General features: G+C 38.3%; 2 protein-coding genes across 2 annotated transcripts; one reads left to right on the top strand and one right to left on the bottom strand.

The window, feature by feature from the left end:
• Positions 1 to 3,481: 3,481 nt before the first annotated feature.
• Positions 3,482 to 6,391, bottom strand: LOC109485536 (vesicle-associated membrane protein 7-like). The gene is made up of 5 exons (XM_019789227.1): positions 6,210 to 6,391; positions 5,858 to 5,954; positions 5,511 to 5,612; positions 4,637 to 4,798; positions 3,482 to 4,145 (listed from the first exon to the last, which is right to left on the bottom strand). Exons 1-5 carry the CDS (start codon positions 6,356 to 6,358, stop codon positions 3,915 to 3,917), a joined length of 741 nt encoding a protein of 246 aa, XP_019644786.1. The 5' UTR covers positions 6,359 to 6,391; the 3' UTR covers positions 3,482 to 3,914.
• Positions 6,392 to 7,674: 1,283 nt separating this feature from the next.
• Positions 7,675 to 12,384, top strand: LOC109485526 (oligosaccharyltransferase complex subunit ostc-B). The gene is made up of 4 exons (XM_019789215.1): positions 7,675 to 7,829; positions 8,157 to 8,250; positions 9,483 to 9,680; positions 12,134 to 12,384. The coding sequence occupies exons 1-4, from the start codon at positions 7,691 to 7,693 to the stop codon at positions 12,150 to 12,152; spliced, it is 450 nt and encodes a 149-aa protein (XP_019644774.1). The 5' UTR covers positions 7,675 to 7,690; the 3' UTR covers positions 12,153 to 12,384.
• The last annotated feature ends 773 nt before the right edge of the window (positions 12,385 to 13,157 follow it).

Here is a 13,157-nt window from a genome sequence, read left to right as displayed (position 1 = left end):
CAGAAGTCATAAAGTGTGTTTGGTGATAGCTGAAATCCATCTTAACACAGTTGTACTTAGTAACCTCCAAGCAGATAAATTGCATGTATAAAGTGCTGCAGAGAAAAGATGTACAGAAACAAGCTGAACCATACATCTGCTTGGAGATAAAGCAGCAACAGTGTACAGAGTTTTGTACAAAAAAAAGCTGCAATTTCATTTTCTTGGCTCCTGTGCAGCCAAAGAAATACTAGTGAAATACTTTCTTCCGATTATATTTACCTTCGCCAAGAAGGTTATGTTTTCAGGGGCGTTCGTGTATGTGTGTGTTTGTGTGTGTGTCTGTCTGTAAACACGATAACTTGAGAAGGCCTTGATGGATTGTCTTGATACTTGGTAGGTGGGTAGGTCTTGATGAGACCTCAAAATGATTAGATTTTGGACCCCCTAGCGGCTTATTATGGTACTGCAGCTGAACTTCCGGTTTTGATATCTCATGATCTAGACATGCTATGGTGATGAAATTTAGATGGTAGGTAGCTCTTGTGCTGGGAAAGAAGTGACGTGAGTTTAGGCCCCCTAGCGGCTTGCTCTGGAACTGCAGTGATAAATTCTTGAAAATATTCAAAAGGGGATAACTCAAGAACCGGTTGACGGATCGTTGTGATTTTTGATATGTAGGTAGCTTATGTGATGCTTCATATAATGATGTGACAATTATGCAAATATGGATGTAATTTGCATAATTTATGGGGAAATTCTATAAATCAGCTGCATTCCATGATAGGACAATTGAAGCTTGTGATATTGGTAATTGACAACGAGAGAAACACAGGAAGATATTGATTATGTTAATAATGACTTAATTTGCATAATTAATGAGAAATTTTATAATTATGTAATGATAACTGCCTGGAATTCCATACTTGTGGTATTTGAAAGTTAAATTGAGGTGAACATCATTAAACATAATTTATTCAAATCAGGACCTCATTTGCATAATTTATTAGGAAATGCTAGAATGCATTCTTTGTTAATATAAGACTGTCTTTTAGTTGAGATTATGATAAAATGATATAATTCATGAAAATTAGGTTTCTATTTCTTAAATCAGGGGGGGAATAATCTAATCTAAACTTTGTCAGTCATAAAGATTAACATCATTTGGCGAAGGTATGAGATCGGGGAACTCTAGTTTTAGTATTAGTTGTTAAGTTTTGTACTCCTCCAATGCTGTCGTTAGTTCGAACGTACTTTGTTTTTGTTTCTTCAGATTTCTATTCTGGTGCTGAATTATTTATTGATGACTGTGAATAGAGGTAGATACATAGTGTCAAGGCATAGCTGGATAGTTTTATACTTGTGTGTGAATTATGGTACTACATGTAGTAGATTAAACATGGCTGGTAATAAGTAAGGAAAATTCAGGTTCTTGCTGAGGATACATTTTTTTCTGGTGACTATTAGCCATCTGAATTTCATATATATTGAGTCAGTTTTTTCTTGTTTGATACAGGATTACCCTTGACTGCTATGGTAAAATGTACTTTTTTTAAGTACATTAAGCATTGAATAAGTCTTTGAAATGAAGAAAACCTATTAGAAGCATCAGCTTTGGATACATTTGATTATACTTTTCAAATATTTTGGGACAACTCCCTACTTTGTTTTGTACAAGCTAACAACACAGCTTTTGAGCTTTTTGTCTGTATCTTGTCTCATAGCTTTTCACACCAGCTTTCCTACAGTGCTACATGTATTTTGTACTTTACATCATGTGTACATAATCTTCATCAGTGATCTATACATATCATCGAGCAGTGATCACCGTTTGTGTTATGGTCCAGGTAACTATAATTGTAGATGTGTCTGTCCTTAGTGTGTTTGCTAGAGATTTGTAGGAAAAATAAAAGTGGAACATTCTTATTACTTATGGCAAGGACTGCTTTTGTTTTTGTTTCAAATGACAAGAAGTCTGCAAATGAAGAACAGTAATACAGGTGTTTGGATGGGGTGTGGGACTTAGCATAGTGTATACAAGTACAACAAGACTGGCAATGAAAACATACATTGCCATGGCGACGGTGGTTGCTGTTAGGGTTATTGTTTGCATGGCACTGCCATCATTTCATGATTTTGAGGAAGACTTGGTACTTGGACTTTGGTTAAGTCTAGACAGATACAGTACACTCCTCCCTTGAGTGCATATAGTGAACGAGCCCCGGGGTCACAGAAAGTAGGGCCATCTGGGGCAGACAGGTCTTCAGGGTTCCAGGAATGTGGGCATGGATGTGGGTCAGAGAAATGCCTGTGGACATTCCGCATGCCTGTGGACGAAATGCCTGTACTCCCTGAGACGTCGCCAAAAAGGTTGTCTTTCGGTTAGGGTTGTTGACTCAAAATCTGAAGGTTCTGAGTTCTAATCCCTGGTAGGCCCTAGGGTTGTGACCTTGGGAAAAGTTCTTAACACCTATTTCCTCACAAAACTTAGGTGAAAATGTGTTCCTAGCTTCAGATAGGGACATACTCTGAGAGTGGTATGGACATGTGTCACAGTCATCAGGAGTAGCCAAAACTATCAAGACGAGAAAAAAAGAGGGGTAGGCAACAGAAGAGATGGGAGGATGGACAGGCACTGACGGGAATATATGGTGGAGAAACCTGGTTGTCAAATCGTCTGTGGTCAATTAGACTATATATATATATATATATAGCTAGGTAAATGAGAGATTGAGACTGTCCTTTTTTTGGTTCATGTAAGATAAAATCTCTTTATTGACAAATATTTCTATTATTACAAATTACTAAGTATTATAATGTATACATTTCCACTGAATATGATAATAACACTGAAATGTATCATTCATTTCATCTCAAGCAGACTTGCCAGTGACATGATAGTAATTTTGGTGTTCTTTTGTTTTTTTTCTTCATTTTTTTACCGTACGTCATACCACCAGTAATTCTGCTAGGAGATAATCATCCATTCATATTAAATACTGATAAACCAGTAATGTATAATAAAAAATCTACTATTAATGCATTATCTGACTGGCCTTTAACCCTTTCCTGCTGAGGTAGCCTATTGGCTTCAAATAGCACATTGGTTTGAGATCAAGGTAGCAGGGGAAGGTTAAAAACTTACAGATATACGTATGATTCCAAAATCAAGGGGGCTGCCACAGCCCAAATTGAACAAAAAATGTAAATCAAATAAAAAAACTGCCATCCAGGAACAATTCAGTTGTGCTAAATCCCTTAAATTCTACAGTTCTGATTTCTTGGTGCTTTGCACAGTGCAAAAATTAACACATTTTGGGTACCTGATATCAGGTACCCATTTTATACATACAGACTTTTCGACCTGTATTCAACTTAAATGTTAGTTACGTGACTGATACACATTTTGCATCAAACCCTTTGGCACTGATTTAAGTTTTAAAAAATTGAGAAATTGTACGAAAAGCCATCTTGAAGGCTAATTCTTTACGTTTGGAACTAGCTATACAGTACAATGTATATCTGTTTCATGTGCGAATCAAAACTTAGGACTTAACATTATATCACAAACTCAGATATTAACAGAGATAAAAACCTCTTTTCATGAAAAGAAAAAAAATACTTCACCATTTGTATTAACCCCTCTCCATAATTAGAATGAGAGCTAATCTGTGTTGTCAGAAAACATATTGTACAGTTTTTTAACTCTTGATCCAACACAAAGCAGTCATTAATACAATTTTCAATGGCTACTCTACTGCCAAAAATGTTGACAGGTCAGAATACTGTGGTGTGTAAATATAACACTATATTCTGTAATGGTTTACCAAGAGCTACATATTGCACTACAATTTTTCTGTCAAGTGCCAATAGAAACATTATGGTTACAAACTTTTGAAAAGGGACGAAAATTCATGCGCACAAGGATGGTTTAATCAAGTCAGGTGGCGAAACTTTGCTGATTGTTGAGTTACAGGGGGGGAAACAGTTGGGGTAGAGTCCCCCCCTCCCCCACCAGTTTTGATTACACCAGTGGAGAACAGGATGATCAAGGTCAAAATGATAAGGACGACAAGGACAACGACAGACAGACAGATCATCATCTTGGCATTCTTCCAGAAGTACTTCTTCTTCACCCTTCTGGCTGTTTTCTTGAAGGTGTCCGCCTGTGAAAACAGAAGAATGGTAAATGTGCTGATTACGCAAAAACAGAAGTTTTGACATGTGTAGAGGTGGGTATCAGTTTGGCTGAACTTGGTCTGACTGGGAATAATATCTCAGAACTGAGTCCATAAAAACTGCACAGATTCTTTTCTTGCACTCCTAACAAAGAACAGATATATTGTAAACATTTTTATCTACAGCTTTTTATTTCTTCCCAGTGCTGCCACCACTGGAAAGTACCTTCTGGAAGTGGTGTTACTCATTTAGAAGAGAACACACTGGTAGAGCAACACTAAAAGACAGGCCTTGCAACATGGTGTCAGAAGTGGGATATGAGCCCACACCGCCATACAATAGCTGCTTTTGTTTACAAGTACATACAAATTATTTGAAGCCATATAAATATAATTGGCAGGCAAATTACCCAATTTTCGCCCACTTAATGCCTACCACTCACTGGTCATGACATTATGGCGATCGCTTGTATACTCACGCTAGCTTCCAACTCGTCAGTTTTCTCCATCAGGTTGTCGAGGCGGTCTCCCCTGGCCAGGACCTTCTCTATGTTGTCTGACATCACGCCCTTCACTTCATCCACCTGCGACTGCAGCATGGACAGCTGGTCACCTCCGGCACCTGGCTTGGAAAACTGCTCCTGTGAGGATGTGCATGTTCGTCAGTTAATGTCACACCTACTTCCATGATCAATTTGGTATTCTGTCTGCATACACAGCATCTTTGTTCATATCATCATGATAGTATAGTCAAACCTGTCCATGGCCAGCAGCCACCTTTTTAAGCTGGCCACCTGGTCATAACAACCACCTTTTATTTCCTGGTACAAAGCATTGAGTGACCTACCCAAGGTCCTAAGGCCACCTGTCCAAGGAGACCGTAGGTGGCCTTTTTGGGAAGGTTTGATTGTAAATTGTTTCATTGTTGAGAAGACAGAAAAACATCTTAAGAAAAGGCAGACTAATTTTGAAACACAAAGAGTTTAGGCCACTCATGATACAAATACATGAAGTATTACAAATCTTGGCATGGACAGCATTCACTATACAATGATGCCCTCTTACATGTAATTGATAATGATCCTCTGTCTTGGTTCTGACCAACTTCAGTACTTCAGAACAGTTCATAAAGGCAAGTTCCAATTTGCCACTGTTACATCTCCAAGCAGATGTTACAGTAACAAAATTGTAATCAACCAGCAGTAACAGCTGCAGTAATTCCAATAGCCACAGTGCCCGGGCTGCCATTCGGTGGTTTCAAATGTATGCTGACCGGACAACTGCCTTGCCACTTGATTACGATTTTGCCACCATAACATCTGCTTGGAGATTAAAGTTGTCTCTGAATCATACCATTTTCTCTGCTAGGATGGGCTGGAAATCTCTGTTCAACTCAAACGGTGCCGCTGTGATGGCTCTGGAGGCCAGGCTGCCTGACATGAACCTCTGTTTGATCTGAAAAATCATCATTTCAAAAAATAACTCAAAGGTGGACAGCTTATCAAGTTATCAATCTTTTTCTTCCTTTTTGGTGACTATTACACTTTTACCAAATTTTACCTTTTACCATTAATAACCAAAAATATGATCATTGATAACAACTTACAATTGACATCTTTTGTTTAATGTTTCCAATCTGTATTGCACATTACCACAAACTGTTCAGTACTCTCAGACAGTGTTTTACAACCATAACTTACATCTTGGAGAAATGCAAAGGGTCTTTTTGTGTCAAAAGAAGCATCTGCCGCACACATATAGATGATGCCGTTTTCCACAACAACATGGATCTTATAGCTGAAATAAAAAAATAAAAAAACAAAAGAACAAAATGCTATGAGTTTGAATGAATGAACGAACAAACTAACAAACAAACAAACAAACAAACAAACAAACAAACAAACAAACAAACATCCCGTGGTATGAAAATAACACAAACACATATTTTTAGTTTGACATATAAGTCAGCACACGAATCTAAAACAAGGAAATACACATCTACAATATAACATAATTATATATGTTACATGCTGTAAAATGACTACAGCTTACTTTTCTACTGTATACGTTGTTTTGGTGTTGTTTCTTGTGGGGATCTTTGACAGTACGTTGCTCATGATGTCACGGAAGTTACCGCTGGCAGCTGTGCTGTCTGCTAACACCATCGTCCCGTAGGATACACAACTATACAGGATCGCCATCTTGTGTTTATTGACGGAATGTTACGTTCCTGTGAATGCATGGTAAATGAGACATAAACACAAAGGATAACATTGACTTTTCTGTATCTGTATCTGTTATATATGTCGGAATAGCCGGCATAACCTGTAACCCTTCGGCGTAACAGTCACCAACTTTTCATGATCTGATCCAATATAAAAGCTAAATTATCATCTATTCACTTTTTCATTTTTTCATTCAGGAATTCAAGAAATACATGTCATACAAATATATGTAACTTACATAATACAGTAATACAATTATGTAAATATTGTATGACTACAAAACAGTTTACGTTATAAGATAGCATAAAGGAAGTATCATAGCATCAGTCATACATGACAGGAACTTGTGGGGACATTACATGGTACTGAACTAAACTTCTGAAATTCATGGTAAAATGACATGATCATTTTTACTACCAATTCATAAATTAGAACTGTGTGATATAATGTGCCTTCTAAATTTTACAATTAAAATTGTGTGCCGATGACTTTCACCAAGGACGTTATATAACGTTATATAACGTTCTTGCTTTCACCATGTGTTTTTCTTATGAATCATTTCCTGTATTGAAAGTCATCAATTCTCAGAACACAGGGAAATTCGCTGAACTGGCCTTAAGTGAAAACTGGCGTTCTGTGACATTTTTATCACAAAATTCGCATTATAACAACATTTAAACACTTCGTCATGTAACAGTGAACTTTAAACAGCTCTACGGCACCGTACTTAACGGGACCACCCCTTTGTAAACAATAAAAGTCTAACAGTAACAAGTCCAGTCAACTCACCTGTACAGCCAATTCAAACCACCTGTTCTGGCAATTCTGACCCTTGCCGCACGTAACCAGTAAGAAAGTATGAAACAGAAAGGTACTCTTAACGCCCTTGACGCATGAACTTGACGTGACACTCTGAAATCTTTAAGAAATCATCTCTGCCAAGTTTCTTCCGACTTGAGAAGTTTTCTCCTGCAGTCACGTGAGGAGAGTTTTGGGGGTGGAGTGATCAGCTGTTCAAATCTCGCGAGATTTCGCGAGAGTGACACGAAGCAACATCCGGGAACTTCTACGTGCAAGACCCCACACGTGTTTAAAATATTCTGCTAAATAAATGAACTTACAATCCATTGTGTGTCAAATTATGATAATGTATCAAGCTTTTGGACTATTTGTAGCAAATTATATAAAGCATGTTAAAGAAAATACAAGTTTTATGCTATATGAAGCGTTTTCTTGTTCAAATCATCACGTGTCAACAGGCTGTTTTTTTTGTACTATAAGGAATTTTTCTTTCGCAGCTGATCCAAGATGGAGGCACTATACTCGATCCCGTTCTCAGTGTTGGAATGCCCCAATTTAAAGCTCAAGAAACCGTCTTGGGTGAGGGCTCCGTCTGCCATGGTGGTGTACGGATTCGTGCTCGTTTCGTACTTCCTGGTGACTGGAGGTGAGCTGTTAGAATCGTTTTCTTCCTTTGAAAAACAGAACGTAAGAGTCGCGTCCTGGTTTGCTATGTAAACTCAACAACGTGTAACTTTTGTAAGAACATTCTCCGGTTTAAGCCAGTGTTTCAAATTATGATCTTAGTATTCAGTGAAAGTATTGCTTCCTGGTAGTGTTCTGGTTGGGGGATTTTTGTTCTGCGGTTTTTCTGCACATGTAAACCAGTGCTATGGCAGATCAGAACTAGACGCAGTTGCCCTGAGCTGCACCTCATACAAAACTCGCTAGAGGGCGCAAATGTATAGCACGTATATAATTTCCTCTCCCTCAGGTATCATCTATGACGTGATTGTGGAGCCCCCAAGTGTTGGATCAACCACTGACGAAAACGGACATGCAAAACCAGTAGCCTTCCTGGCATACAGGTAAATATGAGTCAGAAATACTACCTACATACACAGGTTAGTGCATGTAAAATTTGGAGCTGTGCAGGTTGTTCCAAAATAAGGACACAACCAGTAAATTCTATGGATGACATCCTCCGCCGACTCCAAATCTAATGCGAGCGGGCGAAAACAAAACAAGGCGGGCGGAAAAAAACAAGGTTCCTACATTTTAAAATGTTGACTCAATCATTGTACAAATGGTTTTTATTCAATGCGAACATCATATACACAGCCAGCATCACATATCACTGCATCAAAGTAAGAAACAAAACATTAAATCAGAGCCTTTTCTTGTCTCCTCTCTTCAGTTATCTGCCTCCGGGCATGGCAACAGACATCTTTGCCTATTTTCGGCATGTTGACCACTGTCAGAGGGCAACAAAATTTCTTGTTTTTTTTTTTTCCAAAATCAGGCAAAAATTAATGCGCGCGCGAATGTCATCCATAAAAATTACTTGCTGTGGCCCAACAAGACATAACATGATTTTTTCACAGCGTAGGGGTCAGGTACAGAAGGACAACTTTCTGCAGTGCAAGTTGCGCCTTGAGTCCCCCAAAACATGACCACAGCTGGGGGTCTGGTACTTAGTATTCTCCCTGACAAATTTTGAAACTAACCCCCTGAGACACTATTTCTGGCTTATCGAGGGACTGGTTTTCCCTGTTATAGCTTCATTCTAAAGTTATATTTTCATTTTTTTTGAAGATTTATGCAGGCCCTCCCCAAAAACATCCCTATGCTGAATTGTGTACCAAAAATTTACATATGCCTTCAAGTATTAGTAATTTGCATGTACTAGTATATGAATTATGATGTAAACAAAAACAGTGATCGCTCATATGTGTTTCACCTTTTAGAGTCTCTTGTGCTCCTTGCTTGAAATTCATGTGTCACGGATAACATTGTTAGTACATGTGTATCATACACAAGGTACAAGGACAAGGACAGGGGGCGCCACTACCTAAAACCTGTATATGACTGTCTCTTGTCACATGATTATCCCATCAAGTCACATGACAAGAGAACTCCAAGACGAGATCTTAATCGGGTAATTAAATAAATTATAAATAAATACATAAATCGGGTTGATGAAGAGACAGAGTGCGTCTCGAAAGCTCCCCAGCATAGCTGAACTTTTGTTGTGTGTATTTGTATAAATATTTTGTCAAATGTAATACAGTATCATACATGTTTTCCTACTGTTCTACAGAGTAAATGGACAGTACATCATCGAGGGTCTGGTGTCTAGTTTCCTCTTCACCCTCGGTGGCCTGGGCTTCGTGGTACTGGACAAGTCCAACGCTCCCAACCTCCCCAAACTCAACCGCTTCCTGCTCATGTTCATCGGCTTTGTCTGTGTCCTCATCAGCTTCTTCATGGCCAGGGTCTTCATGAGGATGAAACTTCCGTAAGTATTCAAGTTGAACAAAAATACTGAGTGTGAGCATGGTCGCTCATGTGAATCCGCATATAACTACAGTACGTACGTACATGTACTGCTATTGCGATTTTTGCATAAGGGGAATATTGTTTTTGCTTTGTTGCTTCTTTTCCATTCCAAACAGAAAAAAAACGCAATGAAGCAAAGGTGCTCTCCTTCTCCCCAAAATCCTAGCACTTCTCCCAAAATGTTAAAATTTAGGCTTTTCTCTTAGTATTTTCATGAAAATTCACTGATTTTTCATAAACTGATTAAGGAGCACCTCTCCCCTAAGAATTTCTGGGGAGACCCCTAAAAGGTCAGTGATCTGGACCAGACGGCTGTTATACCCAAATAAAGACTTAAACCTCAAAATGCTCCTTATCTAGCTATCACCTAATACATGTGTATAGATGAAAAGCAGCTGCAGTACCCACATGAGACAATAGAGGGAGCATGTTTATCACTGTTCATTCTCAAGAATAGACACTGATAGAGGTTGTTTGACAGTGACACATGTGCTTCAATTATGATGAAAATATGCTTAGAAATGGCAGTAAATGTCAATATCAGATAGGTTTCCTCATCCAGGATATTTTTAGTTTTGCTGCCCTGAAATTGCATTGGTTAACTGACCCAATACTGTAATACCTCATCAGTAGCATAGATCAATAGAGGAGTAATCCACACTGTCCAAACAATCTGGTATTGAATGGTCACCAAGTAACAGGGGTTACCCGCGGTCAAACCAGTGGTCAGTAGTCCCACCACTAATTGCACCACTTGTTATTCAGACAGGTAGATTTTCCAGTTTGTGCTGCTCAGTGCACACTCCAGGGCTCAAAATTTATTTTTGAGAATAGGTGCACTGGTGCACCCAACCTAAAAAATTAGGTGCACAAAAATTTTTTTGGGTGCACCATATAAAAGAAAAACTAATCTAACAGAAAAGCAGATCTAACTGCTCCTCTTCTGAGCTTGAATCTGATATGGGAGCTAACTTACAACAAAGATTTTATTATTTTTCTGACACTTGTATGTCCTGCATCCTATACGTTTGATATGTACAAAAATACCTACAAAAAATATTTGGGTGACAGGGTGCACATGCACCCAGCATTTCGAGCCCTGCACTCACTCACTTGAACTACCCAGGCTTTTATTATTCTGCTGCTGGTGTATTTAGGCAATTATAGACAAAACATTACCCATGACTATCTCTACAGGTAGACGCCACTAATTTTAGAACTGTGATAAGCAACTCAGAAGTAGAGTGGTCGAGGCCGCACTCTTAGATGCAGATAGGACTCAGAAGCAGTCTGACCAGTGTTCTGTCATTTGAATGGAATTTTGCCACTCATACCGGACAAAAATTGTCATCTTTGACATGTTAAGAAATGGAAAAAGATATCATTAAACTAAGCTTAGTCTATGAACAAAGTTTGCCCCTCAAAATGTAGGAAATAGCATTTTAGAGAGATACAATCTCAAATTTTCCCATGGGAATATACCCCAGTACCATGAGTAAGAGTTTGAGTTTAAAAGAAACATATCTGAAAGTTATGAAACAAGTTTGAACTGTAACAACCAACGCAAAAAATTAGACTCACCCTAATTTTTGACTGTACAACTCAGTCAAAATTTTTTTTGTGCTGGTCTTTACAGTTCAAACTTGTTTCTTTAATGACTTCTACCAACACAGATGAGCTTTCAAGATAGCATCTGAAAGTTGTTTAATAGCTACATGTAGATGAGCATGTAATAAGCCACTAGTTTGACACCTGTTTAGTAGTGTCCCTGGCCTGTGGTGTTTCTATAAAAGGTGACTCCCACAGTGATCTGCCCTCAGCCAATTAGACTATGCCACTTTCCTTTGTGTCAGAAATAGAACTTTGTGAGGGAAGACCCCTCGGGGAATGAGTGACATACTTTTCTTGATTATATTGTCTGAAAAAGAGGACAAAGATATGCAGGTAATGGAGTGAAAGAAACTATAATCCCTTTAACTAACTCTGAAGTTGATTACATTTTTGTTTGTGTTCATGAAACATGTTTTGTGTAATATATGTTGGGAAGTTCTGCAACAAGAAAACAACTAGCATTGTTGTTTGATTGTTTCAATGGCTAGAGTGTCAGAAGTGAAACAGGTGTCATGCCGTACCTAATTGTGCATGCTGAGTTAATTATTAGTCCCATGTGTCCTATTGAGAACATTCGACAACAACTAGGAAACAAAGCTTTGGGAGTGTCATCTTCACAGTACTTAAACATCTTCAAACAATAAAACAAAATTCAGTTTGCCTTGATGAAGATGAGAAGTTGTCAAAACGCCCACAGAGAAGTATGTGATTGTGGATGTAAGAAAAGTGTTGAATTGAGAATACCAACCTGATGAAACTATTTACAGAGCCATGTTTGTTTATTTGTTTGTTTGTTTACAGAGGTTACCTGTCTGGCTGAGTGAGAGACACAGAGGACACAAGAGCAGACGGTTTGGAGACGTCCGTAGATGGTCGACTGTCCACAATCAGACACGTTAATGATCCCAACATTACCAGTACTTCAGTTTCAACAATCAATGACACGTCAGAGAGAGAAAAAGATCCTGCTATTCAATAATGAAGTAGTGTTTGAATATTTAAATCCTAATAGATTTGTATTCAATAAAGGGCAGATTTTATACGCGATAAAATTGTGTATTCGAGTCATTGTCTTATTGAATATCTGCACTATTCCCCTTGTTCAAATTGAAAGAAATATAGAAGGAACTAGAGGGTGTCTTAACCCTCAGAAAACTGAAGTAGCCATTTGGCTTCCAATTCTCTGTTGGTTTCATGGTTAGGCAGCAAGGAGAAGGTTTGAAAAAAGAGTTGTGTAAAAAAACAAACTTGTCTATGTAGAAAGCCATCACAATCCTTCTTCTTATACAATGTGGTGAAAATCACTAGATGAAGTTAAAATAGTTTGGTGGTTTTCCCAAGAAGTTACGGACTTTTCATATCATGCATGAGAACAATGTTACCATTTAAAACTGCTCATCCAAGACACAAGCTTAGACATCACCTTGTTCTATCAAAGTACTGTAATTCCTGATTATTAACTGTACTGTTATGTTCACTGTTTTCACTGGACTTTCTTTTTCCTGCACCTGTTGCCACATGTAGTTCCGTGAACATGTCAATTTTTCTCAGACCGTGAACTTTTGCTACCGTGAACATAAAGTACCATAACTTAAGTCCAGCAACTTTTGTTTGAGTAACTGCTACTGTGGTATCTTATTACCTGTATGTCTACCCTTTATCACTGCATTTACTTTATCCTGTGTATACCTGCCTAATCTGACACATTTATCTGTTGTTGAGGAGTCTGACTGCAGTAACCTCACCCCCCTTCAGAGTTAAACTTGTTTTGATGTGACCACAGTGGTGTTTGTTATTGGGATGTACTCATGCGAACAGCACATCG

The sequence above is a fragment of the Branchiostoma belcheri genome, unplaced genomic scaffold (genome assembly GCF_001625305.1).
Source record: "Branchiostoma belcheri isolate BF01 breed outbred unplaced genomic scaffold, Haploidv18h27 scaffold76, whole genome shotgun sequence".
NCBI classification, from domain to species: domain Eukaryota; kingdom Metazoa; phylum Chordata; class Leptocardii; order Amphioxiformes; family Branchiostomatidae; genus Branchiostoma; species Branchiostoma belcheri.
The sequence above is the reverse complement of the archived record's forward strand: the minus strand, read 5'-3'. Positions and strand labels throughout refer to the sequence as shown.

Excerpts from the sequence above, each read along its gene's own strand:
- LOC109485526 (XM_019789215.1), top strand. The coding sequence starts at position 7,691 with ATGGAGGCACTATACTCGATCCCGTTCTCAGTGTTGGAATGCCCCAAT. Across the intron at positions 7,830-8,156 it reads GTACTTCCTGGTGACTGGAG|GTATCATCTATGACGTGATT; the intron begins GTGAGCTGTTAG and ends CCTCTCCCTCAG. Across the intron at positions 8,251-9,482 it reads GTAGCCTTCCTGGCATACAG|AGTAAATGGACAGTACATCA; the intron begins GTAAATATGAGT and ends ACTGTTCTACAG.
- LOC109485536 (XM_019789227.1), bottom strand. The coding sequence starts at position 6,358 with ATGGCGATCCTGTATAGTTGTGTATCCTACGGGACGATGGTGTTAGCA. Across the intron at positions 5,613-5,857 it reads CCTTTGCATTTCTCCAAGAT|ATCAAACAGAGGTTCATGTC; the intron begins GTAAGTTATGGT and ends ATGATTTTTCAG. Across the intron at positions 4,799-5,510 it reads CCATCCTAGCAGAGAAAATG|GAGCAGTTTTCCAAGCCAGG; the intron begins GTATGATTCAGA and ends ACATCCTCACAG.